The sequence below is a fragment of the Portunus trituberculatus genome, chromosome 17, assembly GCF_017591435.1.
Source record: "Portunus trituberculatus isolate SZX2019 chromosome 17, ASM1759143v1, whole genome shotgun sequence".
NCBI classification, from domain to species: domain Eukaryota; kingdom Metazoa; phylum Arthropoda; class Malacostraca; order Decapoda; family Portunidae; genus Portunus; species Portunus trituberculatus.
Genome location: NC_059271.1, coordinates 11,290,726 through 11,309,234, shown reverse-complemented (window position 1 = coordinate 11,309,234; position 18,509 = coordinate 11,290,726). Strand labels below are relative to the sequence as shown.

The window sequence follows — 18,509 nt, the reverse complement described above, 5'->3', positions numbered from 1 at the left end:
GAAAGGCAAAATTTTGAGTCTGTACTTCTGCATGTGAGATCTTCAAGGATTAAAAAAGGATAAATAAATAAAGATGACAAACAGTCCACACTCTGAAGCACTACTCTTAGCTGTTTTTGGTGGTCTGTGTTACCAGGCATATTTTCTCGCCACTTGAGTGATGTCACTCATCTCTCTCTCTCTCTCTCTCTCTCTGGATTGTCTTTAACTCGTAAAGATTAGCAAAATTTTCCTTCAATATGGTATATATATATATATATATATATATATATATATATATATATATATATATATATATATATATATATATATATATATATATATATATATATATATATATATATATATATATATATATATATATATATATATATATATAGCTCTGATGTATTATTGCCTTGTATTTTGTTTTAGGTTTTGAGGTGCGGACTAGATTTTTCAGGCTTTAATAGTTTTGGGTACGGTACCGAATGTGCGGAAGTGCGGTACCAGACTGAGGGAAAAAATTCTAGGCGCGTAAGTTCAAGTACAGACTATCTACATTTCGAGGTCCAGAGGTGCAGTACTGGACTACCCGATATCCAGTAACACATCCAGCTCTGATGCAGATGATATTATACAACAATCTTTCATATAAAATGCATTTGACACATGGCACTCAAATACATTAAAGACAAAATACAAAAGATGATCAATCAATGTGTAATAACATTCACTTAAAAAATAGTATTTTGCATAATGTTATATCTGTACATATGTACACCAGCCAATAAACTGGTTATAAATTAATTCAGGAACTGCAATTACTGTCCCATCTCCATATGGCACTGACTTGCCCACACCAATATGCCAACATAACCGTACAAACAGATGCAACCATTAAAACATATATACATGTCTATTTGCAAATCACAATGTGAAACTTAATTTACTTTCCTATACTAACAAATATTTTTTTTCCTATGAAACCTGCACCAAGGGAAAGTTTCTACCAAGTAAATAATTACATAGAATAATGGCTAAGATAGTGAAAGTAGAGTATTTGTATAATATATAATCTTTCCACAAGATAAACTCAGTCAAACAATTATATTTGATTTTTGTAAGTATGTAAGATTGTAAAAGAATTATGAATATGGTTTATTTTGTTTGCACACTAGTGAAAATTTTGACAAGTTGTTTATTTTTAATGGAAAACAATAATCACAGCATTAAAAATCAGGCAGCTAGGAGAAAGTTATTAGGTAGGCATGTAATACTAATGGCTGGCTGACTTTTTTGAGCACTTAATGATCTGCATTCAGTTTCATTCAGTAAAATACAATATCTCTTTCAATAAAGATTAATGAAATTCTTAAATACTTGAATTTGAGTACAATTACGGTGATTTTTTTTTTTCAGATCTTGGCCTGTCTACATTCTGGTAAAGGGAGGATGATATTCAAGAGTATTTTGTAAACAAATAATGTTTTCTAAATATTCTGTACCAACAGAAACTTTCTCTGGTTTCTTAAACAGCCTTGGTTATTGAGTGGGCAGTACTGGGACAAGCAAAAGTTACAATTTGAGAGCTACATATCAAATAAAAGAGAGTCATAAGCACTATGGAAAAAAAAAAAAAAAAAAAATCAGATGAAACAAAATTTTGTTAAAATAAAACTACATTTTCAATTTACAGAAAGATCAATGTCATCAGAGAGAAAAAAAATAAAAAGTAAAACTTACATACAGAAATAAATACAGCATAAAATATAAAAGTATCAGGTCTGTCACAATGGCATATGTGGCAAAAGCTCAATACATAAGCATGAAATGTGAGTACTTTTTGGAATGCCAATAATCTTTATAGGACTCCCATAAAAGACAAGTGGTTCACTATGGTATACATAAACCAGCTGGAATATTATTCTCTATACAACTCAATAAAGAATGTTCTTGGATGAAAGAAATCTGTCATGAGCACCATAACTTAACATTCAAGCTGTTAATGTTTACAAAAATTATCAAAATACAATAATTTTCTATTGTTTATAAATGCAAGTAAATTATGTAAAATCATGCAAAGCACCCCATCCAACAGTGATATTTGCAACTTGTAAAAAAGAATTAAACATCATTTTGTTTTAATCAACATGACTTCAAGCTCATTTTGTATTTTCTCAGATGGACACATGTATCATATATGACCAAAAGAAGTATCCAATCTTATTTTCCTATGAATAAGTAATGGCCAAGAGGCAAGAATGGTGGCAATAGTAGCAGCAAACTTCACAATGCATGATTGTATAACATACTACATTTGTGATATTTAAGTTGAAACACTTCATAAGTTCAGTAGGCTTTTTTGGTAATCTGGACTTTAATAACGGTGATGAGTATTTCAACATGGCATCAACAAGCTGTAATCCGTGTGATTGGCCAGGTGCACAGTTTCATCTTGGAAGACAGTTGTTTGATAAACTAAGAAATTGCTAGGTAATAACAATGAGACAACCTATGATTCCAAACATGCCATTTTAATTAACAGATCACTTGGACTTGTCAGTGACATTGAAATTTTTGGTACCTGCCTTTGCATTAAGAACAACTCCATTTGGATATTAAGCAAGATGTGTTGGAGTGTATCAGTGGTGAACTGGACTTCTGAGTGAATACTATGACATGAGCCCCAAGTGCATACATATAAACCAGAAACTAAGTCTCAGTTGTCACTGGTGTGCATCTGGCCAAGTACAGGGCATATTCAAAGTAATGCAGATTTGCCTATGAATGCCAGGATGCTGAACATATTGTGCACCAAGCAGCCTATTCAGGTAAGAGTTAAAGGCCAAAGGTAAGCCTCTCACTTTTCCCTGGCATAATTTGGATACTTGTTTTTTAAACAGGCATTGCAAAACATATTTTATGTACTTTCAATAATAATTTCCATAAAATCAAATAAATAAATAAATAACATCTTGGTTAAAAGACAAAATTAGCAGTAGATATTTATTTGTATTTCTTAAAAAAAATCTAATATACTTCTACATAAACTTTGGCACAGCAAACTTTACATATCCGTGTTTATATAAAAAATTATATTGTACATTATCTACAAAGCAATTTATTTTTACAATGCACAAACTATACAAGGGAAAATAAATAAAAAAAAATAAATAAAAACCTACAGCATGTATTAAATAACTTGTTTTAAATAACTTGTAAACAGAACATTACATTTTCACACAATATCAGAATATCCTTGTTAATTGTGCTGACTAATGGCATACAGGTTTCTAATAAGACCACCCAACATTTGGCACACACATCTGAACTTAGTGCCTGTATCTCCATGTCCTTTACTTCTCTCAAAGAGGGCTTGTTCTTCAATCTTCAGAATCGTGCCTCATTATTACAACTAAATCTTTGTGATACGTCCATTATTAGTTTTCATTTTAAGAAAGGGAATATTGAAAAATTACTTACAGTGCCACCTTACAACTCTATAGTTTCATTTCCTAACTTCAGTACTATATAGATTTAAAATAACGCAGTAAAGTTGTTTGTGTTAAGCATTATGGAACGGAGCAGCTGAGTGGTGACCTTTCAGATGTGATGTTCCCATCAGTTCTGTGTAGTGTCTAACACAACCATCACCACTACAGTCATTATCTATCCATTTTCCACAGCAACTATGACGTTTTAAACAAAAAATGTGTTGAGATTCTGGCTGAAGACTTCTTTCTAGATATTATTATGTAAAAGTAGCTAACAAAAACTTTGGCACAGGATATCAATAAATAAATGTTCTTAATAACTTATTCTTAAAATAATATATCAACTTCATAATCATGTGACTAATTCTTACAAGAAAATGTACAGTTCTGGATTTCAATTATCATGCATTTTTTTCATAAAAAGAGGATTGTCTTCAGTAAACCTTGAAAAAAATATTTTTGGTGTAACTGGATGCAGTTTTCCAGCAAATGTAGAAATACTTCCTCAGTAAGGAATCCACTATTTTCAAACACTAAAGTTATGTGAAAATAAAGCAAAAACTATGGTTTGTATCATTGCAATGAATGATACAAAGACATTACAGTTTTTTGACTCCTTTGATTTTAAATGACAAATTTGCCACACGAAAACCCATAACTTTAGGCACGACTTATAATGAGTGAATGACATACATATACATGTGCACTTAAGCTTGCAATTTTGTGATACTTGTGTTTAAAGATGTGCAGTCCATTGCACATTTTTTGATTAGAGAATCATTGCCATGAATCATCATTTTTATGCAAGTCAACTCCTGCATAAATGTCATTATACCAAGAAAATAATAAATACAGTGTGGATGGGATTTTCATCCCCATTCTAACACCCAAAAAGAATGCTTTCCTCACTATGGCTTCTTTCTCTTGACCATCACTTTATTATTTTCATTACTTTATCAAAAATGTTAATTTGATAAGAATCAATATTCCATCCTTAAAATTTTTGGCTATTGGTTAGAAAAACCTAAATGGATCTAGTTACTTTTAGTTGGGAATTTTTATTTCCTTCTTCAAAATCTGTCCTGTCCTCCAACCAATTATAATGCTGTTAATAATGTCATTAATAATATTCTGTTGGTGTTGCTTGCTTCACTTGAACTACCACTTTCATGATTCATTGTACATTCTAAGTTACACTTGCATCCATCCCAAAATTAGTAAAGTAACCTAAAACAAAAGCTATCCTCTGTTTATTTTGGAATTTTTGATTTCTTGCTTCGTTACCTCACCCTATCCAGGCATCACTAATTTATTAGCTTATTACTTGCCACCTCTTCAATTAAGTTTCTGGACTCACAAATAACTGAGACTAAAGCAAACTATCTTAATGAGTTGGAAAGCAAGGCTTAAATTAAATCAAATATACATCTGGTCACCAATTATCTTGATTTGGTGAGTACTGAAGTTTGTGCCCATTAGATATGCTTTAGCATTTTGCTTCTTGTCTCTATCCATTTATCTAAATATCTCTGTTCATATACCAAAGTTTAATAGGTAAAGTATTTTCATTAGCACTTAATCATCACCTCCACATCTATATGTTTATGTTATGATATTTCTAGATTTCTTGATATAAGTAATATTTAGACCAGGGTCTCTCTCAGATTGTTGTGTCTAAGGTTTCATATAAATCAAAAGATCCTACACAATAATGTTACAAATCTCTCATATTCCTTTTTTTGATACCTTTTCCAAATCTGTGCCTATTAAAAAAGAGACAATGCAGCTTAGATGTTCTACTTTAAATAGCTCTATTTATGATGAGAAGTTTTCTTGAAGTCTATTATGTAAATCATAATTTCACTTCCAAAATGTTACACTCATTAAAATCCATTGCACACAATCACAAGAGTCTGCAGATCACCCATATCCATCACCAGAGAATGATTTATGTATATACATGCATAACTGAATCCATTTTGTTTCTTCCTAAATAATTTGGCTGATAAATGTATCTTGCAATAAATGTTTACATCTACAAAGAACAAAGAAGGGAAAACTTTTGGAGTGAGTCTTTGGTAAAATGCAGATGGTTATCCAAGGAAGAGCACCAGAGTTGAAGCCAATTAGTTTGCTTCTGCTTGTTTATCTTACAATTAAGTCACCCTTAATATTATGACCACTCATACAGTAAAATCTCCACAGTAGTTTACTTCAAAACATGCAAGTGAAAAAATATATTTCATTAGCATCAAACAAAAACTTCAATGTCACACATCACATTCATCAAAAGTAGATGTTAATGAAAAATGCTACTGAATCTGAATAACTTTCTATAAATATATTGTAGGTGCAGAATATTCAGTGTATATATGTATTCACTATATATGTATGTGTGTATTCAGGCTTGTGTTCAGATTTGCGACTAGAATAAATTACTTAATTTTTCATTCGCAATGTTGCCTTATAGCCAGAGAAGGAACAATATAAAGCTTATAATTTTAAGTGACTGCTCTAACCTTACAGCACAAGAAGTGTTCAAAATAAGGTACAGCAATCATGAAAGAATTTTCCGTGACTAGTATCCAGGTAACACTTATCGAGATAATCATTAGTTTCTGAATATTTGAAGTAAGCCATAATGCCCTTCAATGAAACCATTACACTTGACTGGACCACTTCCACACCACAACTTAGTCACCCCAAAAACTTCGGCACACTGACAGTAACAAATTATCACTGAGAAAGACCATCAGTGCCAAGAAAACTCCTAAGGCCACAAGTCTGACATTTTGCACTTGTCTGGGTGCATTCTTTTCATGTGGTTCTGGAGAAGGAATTTTCGAGTAAATGCAGTAGGACAAACCTTGCACTGGAAGGGCTTTTCTCCTGTGTGGAGAATGACATGTCGCTTTAGGTCTGTCGACCAGCCAAACCTTCTATTACAGTAACAACAGACATACTTCCTTGCCTCATACTTCACTATGTCCACACCCTGGTTAGTCTTTCCTTTTGGTTTCCCCACTATTTTTCTAATAGTGACCTTATCCTCAGAAGAGGTAGCTGAGTCAGCACTAAACTGATCTGCCTGGCTGGAGCTGTTAGAAGCATCAAGGTTCTCATCCTCCATGGTGACGGCGCACAGGCTAAGGGGATCCATGACATCCTCGTCCCCATCTCTCTCGTCATCAATCACCATTCCTTCCTCTTCCTCTTCATCTAAGTCCTCAATTTCCTCCTCTTCATTCATTCCTTGCTCTCTTGAATTACCATTCTCACTAGTGGCTGTGCTCTCATTGCCATTAGAGAGAGGTAGTGGCACCTCCAGGCCATTCATCCCAATGGATGGCTCAGTGGGAATGCCCAGCTTAGTTGTACTATCTCCTCCATTCTTGCCTTTGGTATCTTTCGGCTGCAGAAGATACAGTTTTACAACCTGAGATGCAGGAGAACTTTTAGGAATAGATGCTTGGGTGTTAGGGGTAGATGGTGCATTCTTTAAAAGAGAGACCTTCTTGTTGACATCAATTTGTGGTACAATGGTAAGGATGTCTGGATTTTTCATGCTCTCCTTCTTAGAATTACTAAGCTTGCTCCCTTCAACTTGTGGCAGGATGGTAAGGTTGTTATTTGTGGTGAGATGAGTGGCAATAGGTCGGATGGTGGTGGTGGAAGTGGTAGTGCTGGTGCCACTTTCAAGGGTACTGGGTAGTGAGGAGACAATACGCAGAGCAAGGTTTGAATTGATCATAACCAACCCATCTTTCTCCAGGATGCCATCCATTGAGCTTGGGGATGTTTTCACTGGCAGTGGAGAGGGTGCCATCATTCTAATCGGAGGAGGAACAGTCTTGGATTTTGAGGGGAAGTTCTGTCCCACTGCACTGAGGTTATCAACTGGAATTAAGGCAATATGACTGGTGCCTGACGAAGACTTAGTTGTGGTGGATGCAATGGGCTGAACAGCAGCATGGGTGCCAGAAACCAGAGGTTGTATCTGAAGCCCTGACTGTGAGGAAGAGACGAGAGGTTGTATTTGGAGTGCTGACTGCGAGGAGCTCACCAAAGGTTGAATCTGTAGTGCTGACTGAGACGTGGACACAAGGGGCTGGATCTGCAGCGATGATTGGGATGATGATACAAGAGGCTGGATTTGAAGAGCTGATTGTGATGTTGACACCAGAGGCTGGATCTGAATTGCTGGCTGGGATGATGAAAGGAGGGGCTGAATTTGGACTGCAGACTGTGAGGATGTTATGAGAGGTTTGATTTGTACTGCTGAGTGTGCTGATGCTGGTGCTATAGGCTTGACATGGACCTGCTGAGATGAGCTGTCAGCCCTTATGGTGATCTTTGGGACAGATGATTGAGGTTTGACAGTCACAACATCTGTAGGCTTGTTGTTCTGTGCATGAATTGTTATCTGTGGTGTGGGGGAGCTGGATGCCCCTATCTTGGCCAGGTGGGAAGCAGCAGGTGTGATGGAGCCCTGACTGTCACTACTTGTTATCTTGGGCAGAATGTTGATAAACTTGTCTTTCTTAAATGTAGAAGGACCCTGGGACTTGGGTTTCAGCCTTGGGATAGGAACCTTGAGGATGACATCCCCATTGGTCCCCATGCCATCGTCTGCTTTGAGAATCTGGGTTGCCATTATCAGATCTTGTTTGCTGGCTGTGTCTACCTTCATTGCAGCATCAGGGGAAGGTGACATTGCTAGTGACATCTCTGTGGAGGCAATGATTTTTTCTGTGCTCTTCTCACCTTCAGCAGCTTGAGATATAAAAAGTGAGACAGTCGGTTTGTCCCACGGAACAATAAGGTCTTGCAACAAGATTGGAGGCAAACAATTCTCCCGAGATCTTGCCCCATGATATGCAAAATGCCACAGGAGGGAACGCACAGTGCAGAATTGCATGGGGCATTCTGGGCACTTCAGTGGAGTTTTGATGGCTGGAAGAAAAGAATAAAATCAAAATAAGGCTATGAGATACACAGTTCCAAGAACACATTCAGAATACAGATAAATTTTGGTATCTAATATAAACTACAGTGGAGACTCAATACTCAAACTTAATTAATTCCAAATGGCTGTTCGAGTATTAAAAAGTTTGACTATTGATCAGGTAACTCGTTCTTAATCTTACAAAAACCTCAAGTTTATAAAAATTTCAATGTATTTCTTTTTAACAATTTTGATTTGTACATACCGTAAGAGAAAGCTGGTGATGGATAACTTAGAAGAGGAGGGGAGAAGAGGGGGAGGAGGAGGAAGGTCACTGGTCTTTATAGTGTGATTCCTGTAAATCCACAAATGGAGGGCTGGGGCTCACTAACACTTGCACTCTCACCAAATTCCTTATTTTCACCACTAATAAGTCTCTTTGGTGCCATCCTAACTTTCTAAATGAAAAACTAGCAATAGAATGCAGAAGAATGTTTTTTCTCAAGACTGTGGTAGGACTAAGGATGCACACTGGCATCAGTATACCAGTATTACAATAATACCGGTATTACCAGTAATGCAGTATCAGAACAGTACAGTGGCAGCTGCAAGAAGGGAGATGACAGAGATTTGTATATGACCAAATGTATGGCCATTTGATTACTAGATATTTTCACCACTAATAAGCCTTTGGTGTTAATGTATGCTTATAAATGAAAACTACAGATGGAATGCAGGAGAATATTATTCTGATGATCTCAGCAGTAAAAGTCACAACTGGCGGAGGGGGAACGGGGACGCCAGGCAGCCTTTGTTTACAACAATGGGTGTGGACGTTCGACTATAAGGTATCTTTTTTTAGTATTAAATTGAACTTTTGCATTCGTTTTGAAAAGTTTGAGTATTTAGACGTTCGAATCTTAAGTCTCCACTGTATTCTGAAATTCTCATCTGCTATGCTGTTCCAAAAGAATCTACCAATCTAGTCTGGATGTCCACTGTATAAATTATGATTTAATACAACCAAGGTTATTTTAAACAAATTCTATAATTTTGAGTTTTAAAATCCTATCAAGTAAAATAAAAATTTGCAAATAATAAAGATCTATCACAATCTCTGACACCCGCACTAATTACAATACTAGCTGCAGAAATCTTTAGTAAAATCATGACCCCTTAACAGAGCAGCTTTCACAGTCATGGGTGACACAATGAAGTGATACAGGCTGCACATTTTACTATTTACCAGGAGGCCGAGAGTTGATTTTGATGAGGGCAGGAATTTGCTTCTTCAGCTTGGTGGGAGTGGGTGAAGGGCAGGGTGTGCGTTGGTCTGCATCGCTGTCACATCTTACATCTTTGCACAGCTCAGGAAATCTGGTGGAGTTCATCACAGATAGACAGTCCTGGAGGTTGTCCTCCTTCCTGTCATTTTCAACTGCAAAGATCAAAATTTAATGTTATGCTTGCTTTGACTGTATAATCAGCATTTCCCCTAGGAGCCTATACACAAAAGTATTCACTATCATTGAGTGCATGCATGTGTGTGTATATGTGTGTCTGTCTATCAAGCTACTTGTATTTTACAGTACCTGTGCTACTTTCATGTGATTCTTTTTCCACATAAGTATCTATGCAGTCTTTGTTTCAATATGATATAAATATAATGCAGGTATAACCTTATCATTTATAGTCATTTAATTTTTGGAAGAATGTTTGGGTGTTCGCCGAGTATGGGAATTCCTCATGAGCTGCATTGCCATGTGTCCATAGGACCATGGTGGAGAGGACAAGACAGTGACCCTTCTCTCTCTCTCTCTCTCTCTCTCTCTCTCTCTCTCTCTCAGTATTGTTTGATTTTGGGTAATTCAGGATTTATTTCCAATTATTTGCTCATGTTTTGACTTTTCTTCCACACCACCTTGGAGGTAAAGTCAAGGTGCATTTGTTTCTTTTACATATAGGTTTTTCCTGGTTTGGAGAGTGTAATAATAGGACCTCTATTGTTTTTCTCCTCTAAGAAATACGTACTTATTCACATTGTAAATGAGTTTTTTTTTCTAAGTTGTGAAGAACACATGGGTGAGAACCAGTGAGGGAATGGCCCTTGGAGGCTAACCACCCCTTTCTCAGACCTAAGCGACCTGACTGTACTGATAAGCACCCCAGCTGCCTCTCAACCTATATGACGATGGCAAACAGCTATGCTGTCAAATGTTGTGATATTTATATAAAACACAGACTATTATCTTAAAACCAGAGCCATTTGTAGCACTGCAAGGTCTAGTAGGTCAAATCATCCATGACTGCACACTTGAATTTCAACTAAAGAAGTCAAATAAAACTGACATATTGAGACTAACTGTGTCATAAGGCAGCACAGTTAACTGTACTCAGCCAACAACTAAACATTTTTCTGAGAATGAAACAACTATACATAGTTTATTCCAACCATTTATTATAATGTGTTGAAGGTGCTTTCCTATGTTGTTCAGCTATCTCCTCTTACTTCACTTCATATTAGTCTCTCATTTATATACATTTTCTAATCCACGTGATAAAATGTTAAGTCCTTCCTTTTTTGTTTACTTTGCTTCAGTGTTTATAATTCTACTTCATTCCATCATCCTACTTGAGATAAGTCTTCCAGCTCTGTTAATACCTTGTTATCCTCTCTGGTCTTTTACATGCAGCTGTCTGATGGCATGCTAATATTAGCTTACAGGAGTGAATGGTTACATGTAACTAATTCAGGTATTATTTTACTTTAACTCCAACAATAACATGGCTTTTGTTACCCTTCTCATATTATAGAGCTTTTCATTCTGAGTAATTTGAACCCATACATATCTGTCGCAAATTGTTATATCGTTGATAAAAATTTTAAAAAATTTACCACTTTTTGGGGAGAGCAAAGTAACACCCATCCATGTGATGGACTGCCAGGCACTGAAGAAGACTGTTATGTGTGTTCATTAGTCTGTGTGTTTTGTCATTATTTGCGCATGTGTGAAATTAATGGCGATGATTGGTTCTTTTGTTGGAGCATGCAGTCACTGACCAAAGAAAATAATACAGAATAAATCTAACTAATCAGAGCAGTTTGTGGAGAGAATCAACTCTATTTGAATCAGTCTATGGAAGATGTCTGCTCCAGCAGGGTGTCGCCTCCATTATATCAATTGTATCGCCAGATTTTACAAAAAGAAATAAGGTAATGACTTTATATTAGATTCTTAGCATTGCCAGTCAGGTTAGGTTAAGCCTCAGTTACACTAGTTAACAAAAACCTCGGACTCCAATAACAAGGTTGAAGCAAAAGGTATCCATCCAATCATATCTTTGAGCGAATGGTTAGACGTGCTCCTGAATGTCCAAATATGATTTTGATCTTGATCTTGATCAAGTTCAAGATTTGTGGAGACTATTCTGTTTCATAAGAATGTTTTTTAACATATGTTTACTTATGAATAAACAGTGTTGGTAAATGAAAAATCATTACTAACCAGTGGTGAGGGAAGTCCCAATCACCCATCCACTCAGCCACTTATTCATATCCACCCACTCACATCCAGCCCCCCACACTCTTAACCTCATCCCTCTATCCACAGTGTCTGGATGCTCTGCCTTCAGCTCCTTGCAGATCTCGGTCCAGACGGCTCTTTTCAGCACCTTTTTCGAGTAGTTATACTTCACATTCCATAGAACTTCTTGGGTTCTCACTCTCTCTAAGAGGGAGTAAATAACCTGACTAGGCCACTCCATTGAGATGAGGTGGGGACGTAGAGCAGCGGCGTGTACAAAAATGGAGCCAAAACAATGGTAGTCAAATGAGGAATGGGTGATTGATAATATCTAATAACATGATACTCTTCTAATCCTATTTCAATACTTTTATTGTATTTAAAGATGTCTTAAACAAAATTTAATGTCCTCAAGCTTTTTTTCTTTCTATATATTGTAAATTTCCTTGTCAAATAATGCAGTTTGTCTATTGTTTGTCTTTGGATGCTCGTCCTTGGACAAAACCAACTGTATCTCTTTGACTCTCATCTCACCAACGATCCTATTGGATTTCGTCCAACATTGGACCAAATCCAACAAAACTGACAGGATCCAAGGTTTAGGTTGACTAGTGTAACCGTGGCTTTAGTTTGCTTTGGTCAGATCCCTTTGATTGTGTTAGATAGTTAATTTTGTTTTGAGGAAGAGGTATCAGTGGTGATGCGTGTCGCCTCAACTAGGCTATTAGCTAGGTTAGGTTAGGTGGAGATTCATTCAAAACAGGTCAAAATATATACCAGAAAAAAATCATTCGTTTTACAGCAAAATTGTGTTTCCGAAAGAGATGGAGTGGGGGAAAAAAAAAAAAAAAATGGAAATGAAGAGCATATTCATTTGAAACAAGTTGAAATCTATCAGAAAACATTAATTTCATCCAGAAGAGAGCTGTTGGTGTTATTGAAAAAATTTACCCTAATTTATTAAGTCTTTAAATGATAGGTTAACAAAAGAATTAAAGGATCATAATATTCTTCAATAACAACAGCCAAACTCAGCATTACCTTGTTTCCTGAGTTCATCATCTTCCTCTGACTCCACATTGCTTTCCTCATCTCCACCCTCATCATCTTCCTCCTTAATGACCAGCTCTCCCTCTTCATCCTCATCATCATCCATCTCCTCTTGGGTCTTCTCAGCAACCATACCTGAAATCATTTATGACTTAGTGCATTATGGCTCCACTAACAAAAAATTAAGATCTCTTATAAAACAATATGATAGAGACATTATATTTTCTTACTTAAAACAGTAATATCAAAAATTTTCTTACCATAGTAATTTTAAATAAGGATGTCAGGTGCAATTAAACTTCCAAATTAAAGTTCAAATAAATATGGTAGCTACTGGCTATAGGCCAGGATCATATTTTTCCCCTAAGACAACCTTCCCTACACATGTATGGGGTGAACACAGAGCCTGAGGGTAAAGTGGGGTGATCCAATTAATGATGCATAAATCAATGGAAAGAAAACATGAAATTGTGATACCTTTACCCATAGGTACTACTCTCATCTTTAGCTTATATTCAATATTTTGTCACATTTTAATATCCTTAAATAATCAATATCTGTAGTTGGCTGTACCTATTATTTCCTAAACTATACTTCACTAAAATGTTGTCACTACTGGTTGAGTAAAGGGCTCATTAGCTGTGGCATGAGTTTTCTAAAGATTTGACTCCCAACCCTAAAAGTCCTAATATACCTCTAAATGCATCTCCTTCACTATCACTCTTTCCCTTCCCAGGCAGTCCAGTGTGTGCACAACTTATCAACACATACAAGGGTACATAGAATATTTTTTTCAAAAGAAAGGAATGCATAGACATTATGGTAAGAGCACAATCTCCAGAATAGTGGGATGTTTTTATTGGAAAATAAGAGAGGAGACATATATGAAAGAAGATATGAAATGACGATAAAGTACTGAAAATGATCTTCAGAAGTACTGAAAGGAACCACTTGTAGTTAAATTTCATGAATTAATGCATTTATAGAAACTTCTTATAATGATCAAGGGTTTCTTAAATCTGAAGCTTGTATGAAAGGCATAAAAGGTTTGTCATATCTAATACTCACAATATATTCACAAACATACATACACAAAAAACACACACCTCTTGAGTTCAGTTCCAGTGCCACCACTTCTTGCCGTTCCTCCTGCTCTGCTTGCACGCTGGGAGATACTGAATGAATGGTGAGGGTCTCTGTGCCCTCCGTCTCACCACAGCCGGAGTCTAGCAGCTGAGCCAGGGCAACACTTAGTGAGACATGCTCTTCCTCCTCCTGTACCTCCTCCACCACCTCCATCACACTTGCCTTGCTACTCTCACTGTCTGTGCTTTCAGTAGGCAAGCTGTCAGACTTCATGGTCAAGCAGTCTTGAGTCATGCTCCTTACACTCTCTGCCTGGTCAGTAGTTTTAAGGTCTACTGTTTTGTCATTTATTCCTGGGTTTTCAGTAGGTTCCTCATCACTCTTCTCACTCTCCACCTGACTCTCATCTTTGCTCACCTCCTCCATATCCTTGTTCTCACTTTCTAGTCTGATATCAAGCTGAGTCTCACATAAGTCTGTAGTTTGTTGGTCCCCTTCTTTACTTCCCTCCTCCACCTCCTCCTCCTGTTCTGAATGAGCGATTACATCCCCTACCCCATCACAAATCCCATCTTCTGCCTCAATCTCCGTGGTCTCACTATCTGCCCTGGTCTCTTCACTAGCACAAATAATCTGTGAGGGACTCTGTTCAGTTACAGCTTCATCCAGCACCTCACAATCCCGCTCTAGTTTGCTGTAGGAGTGACCCAGAACATCTTCAAGGTTCCTGAACACCTGACCTGTACTTTGTGTGTTTCTTTTATTCACTTCACACTCACCACCAACACTACTCGAAACAAAGGAGCCCTCATTCCCAAAGTCTGGAATGACCTCCTCTATGACTGCTTTAGTTAGGCATATTTCACCAGTGTCTAGTGTTTCTTCTTGCCCTCTGTCGCTTCTAGAAGGATTACTGCTTAAAGTTCTCGAGGAAGTATCTTTCAAACTGACCACAGCCTCTGCCAGTAGGGGAAGCCCTGTCCGAATGATGTTTTCAGAGCTGTCCACATGATCACTGGTACCACTGTCACTACTCCCATCATTGGTGCTGTTTTCACTGCATTCCTTCTTAGAGTTTAGTGTTCTTTCTGGCATGCTGATGCCACCATCCACTCCTGCGTCATCCTCCACGTCACTGACACTCATAGTTTCTGCCATTTCCACGACTTCACTACCACTCTCACTAACATCCTCCACTTCATCACTCACATCCTGCATCCCCTCTTTCTTTTTTATTTTTCTTCTAGCATTCCCTGTTTCTTCTGTCATGACAAGGCCTCTTTTGGCATCTGGTGAGGCCTTGCTCTTGCTAGGGGATTTGCTTTGCACTGTGCTTTGTACCTTCTTTTCCCTGTCCTTCCGGGATGACTTAGGCTGCATGGTTTTCTCTTTGATGCTAGGTACAGGAACCTTGGCCACTTTTTTTGGTACAGCCCACACTCTCCGTTCAATGGTGGCTCTTCGTGAGGACCTCCGGAGAATGTTCCCTTCACCCTTGTCATCCTGAGGAAGATAAGAGAAGAACTGAGTCACCCATCTCTCCTCCACAGCCTGCTTCATCATGGGATCAGAAACACTGAGTACAACTCCACAGTCCCCTTGCTCTGTTTCTTCTTGTCATTTTTTGCTACATATAAGGAATAAAGTGACACATTTTATGCTCCTTGTTTTGGACCTAGTTAACTTTACGGGTTACTATACTAAATTTAATATACACTATAATGCAGTGGTCAATGTGGCTGCCACACCCTAATTCCCAAGTGCCATGACAAAAATATGTATGCATATGGGAAAATCTTAAAACTATTTATGTTTGATACATTTCATAAAAAATTACCTACTTATAAAATGTTGTAGTTCATAAAATTTGATGTGTTTTAGAAAGACATGGGAAGTGGAGAATGAATAACATTCCATCTTGCTCTATGGAAATGTGAAAAAAAGGGACTAACTATATTAAACAATACTGGTCAATACCCTTTGCAATTATTACTTTCCAAAATTCTTTGATCCCCATCTCACCACTGGATACAATAATAACTGGTCATACAAATCACATATTGTCCTTTCAATGAAACACAATATCACTCAAGTTCCTTCACTCTGCACAAATCCTAAGTAGAACATAAATTATTGATAACCTTTACACTACTAACATTGGAATGGTTCATGATAACCCAATACTTTCCTACTCAAATCACCATTCTAGGAAAAAGGATGTATACTTGCCAAACATACAATTTCACATTTGAGCATCTTAACAAGCATAGTTAGAAAACTTTCAGCAATTATTTTTCTTATGTACTATGATCTATGGAAAAAGGTAGGGCAATAACACAAGGATTTGGAGAATAATGGAAGGAGATGAGGATATATAAGGCATGTGTTACTGTACTTTGCTGGTGTGTGTGTTTGAGGCCACATCCTCCTTGTGCAGGCGAGGCACTGGGCTGGCACTGCTCACAAGGCCAGGGCGGGCCCTTCCAACCCCACTTGGAGAGTCACTCACTTTACACTTCATCTTTTCTGAAACGAGCAGGACAGAGAAATGTGATCCAAGTAATAACTGGTATTGCAAAAAATGGTGATGAGAGCTTCATAAATTTACAGTGAATCACACAGTAAACATTTAAAGAACATGAATAAGATAAGATTGGTAAAGGAAACAGCAAGGCCAGATAACAAGTATTTATGCAGTGATTATAACAGCCACTACTATAGTCTGTCTACTCTCAACTGGCTCCTGGATCTCAGTCAGAATTGTGTCACGGAGAAGTGTATGGTTATCAGATCTTGAAGAAAACTGTAAGCAATCCTTATAAGTGTGTTAATCGACAGAAAACAAGTATTATTCACATAAAATCAATTATATCATCAATAAGCTACAATATGTTTTGAATTCAGGAACCACTTTAGAGTAGACAGACTTAGGCATATTTCTACATCTTACCACATGATATTTTAAGCCATATAAATAAAGCTAGTGATTCTCACACCTACCACCATCAGGGCCACCATCAGTACGGTCTGGGGTTTAGCATCATCTTAAGAGACCCAGCCAAGACTTCAGTAGTTACCCAAACATGCCAGGCAGCTCTGTATACTCCATATAGCTAGAGTCAGTTACCACATATTAACTGAAACATGGCAGCATACAAATCAACACTGCACCTTGGAAAAACACAAAAGCCTGCTCCATCTGGATGTGGAGATGAATGATATGAGGAAATTTTCTGTTATCTAATTTCATCAATCTCTTACACTGTAATAATGTCATATCACTTATCCTTTTAATTAGTTTATTGTTACAGTGCTAAAAAAAACTGTGCTAATTGCAGATATATTCCATCCCCAGCATCCTTATTTACTGCCACCCCTTTTATGTGTCATCACTACCAATGATAAAGTTAACCACTACCTCTACCTCTACTCTTTCATGCCGTTCGCTCATTAGCTTTAAACTACTACATTTTGCGTTTCCAGTTTTCTAAAATTTGGACTATTTTAAGTGAACAACATTAGATGTTATTAACTTACCTGCATACCTATAAAAAAAAGGAAATAAAAAAAAGGTTAATCTATCTACTTATCAGATGAGTGGTGCCAGTGCCAATGAGTGCCAAAGCGCCTCTGTACACATGATCCCATGCACAACCACGCACACTTGACGATACCAACTTGGCATATCTAGACAGGAAGGGTCGGACAAGTGGCAGGAAGTGAACACGTCATTAGTGGTCAAATATTCATGTCCTTAATAGAAGAGCGCGCCTGTCTGTTTGCTAGAGACCAACACTGGGTATGCTTGCTGCTATACAGGTACAGGTGTGGTGATGGCCTCAGGTGCACACAACAGGTCACAACTAATGCTGCGTGTTCCATACTATCTCACCGTGACCTGTCCGCTGTCTCCCCGCTGACCCTGTTTGGCCCAGCCTGCACCTCACTTCAAAAAATGCCATTATCCCGTACCTATTTCCACTCCTACCTGTCTAGAAACTTTCCCTAGTGTTGGCAGTCCATATCCTGATAGTGAAGTAGTTATAAGAGGCTTGCTGAATTGTTTTCCTGCTCTATTTCCACCTTTGTTTACATGCCCGAGCCCCACACACCCTGCCAGTCTGTCCCTAGCCACGCACCTTTCCCGCCTTTACACAAGTCTCGGCAGCAATTATGACGTTTATTCTATAAGCTGGCATCATTTACTTGCCTGTTCCGGAGAGACAGACATCGGGGCTTCACATTGTGAGGGCGCCTGTCGCTAAGGAGGTCCTTCGAACACCCTCACGGCGGCCATTTTTAGTGCCGCTGAAAACCTGGAGGGCGGCGAGCAGGCAGCGGGTTCCGTTTCTCACAGGGCTGTGGCCAAGGCTAGAACTAATCTATACAACCTCGCAATTACAACTCTGTTTAGCCTTAGACTTCCTT

The 18,509-nt window shown here is 37.6% G+C and overlaps 1 protein-coding gene across 2 annotated transcripts; it reads right to left on the bottom strand.

The window, feature by feature from the left end:
- Window positions 1-2,974: 2,974 nt before the first annotated feature.
- Window positions 2,975-18,458, bottom strand: LOC123504843. Of its 2 annotated transcripts, none has more exons than XM_045255734.1 (6): window positions 18,292-18,458; window positions 16,477-16,607; window positions 14,102-15,584; window positions 12,987-13,130; window positions 9,668-9,859; window positions 2,975-8,429 (listed from the first exon to the last, which is right to left on the bottom strand). In XM_045255734.1, exons 2-6 carry the CDS (start codon window positions 16,600-16,602, stop codon window positions 6,247-6,249), a joined length of 4,128 nt encoding a protein of 1,375 aa, XP_045111669.1. In that variant the 5' UTR covers window positions 16,603-16,607; window positions 18,292-18,458; the 3' UTR covers window positions 2,975-6,246. The 2 variants fall into 2 exon arrangements, with proteins under 2 accessions (XP_045111669.1, XP_045111670.1); XM_045255735.1 differs by lacking the exon at window positions 18,292-18,458 and adding an exon at window positions 17,082-18,274.
- Window positions 18,459-18,509: the final 51 nt, after the last annotated feature.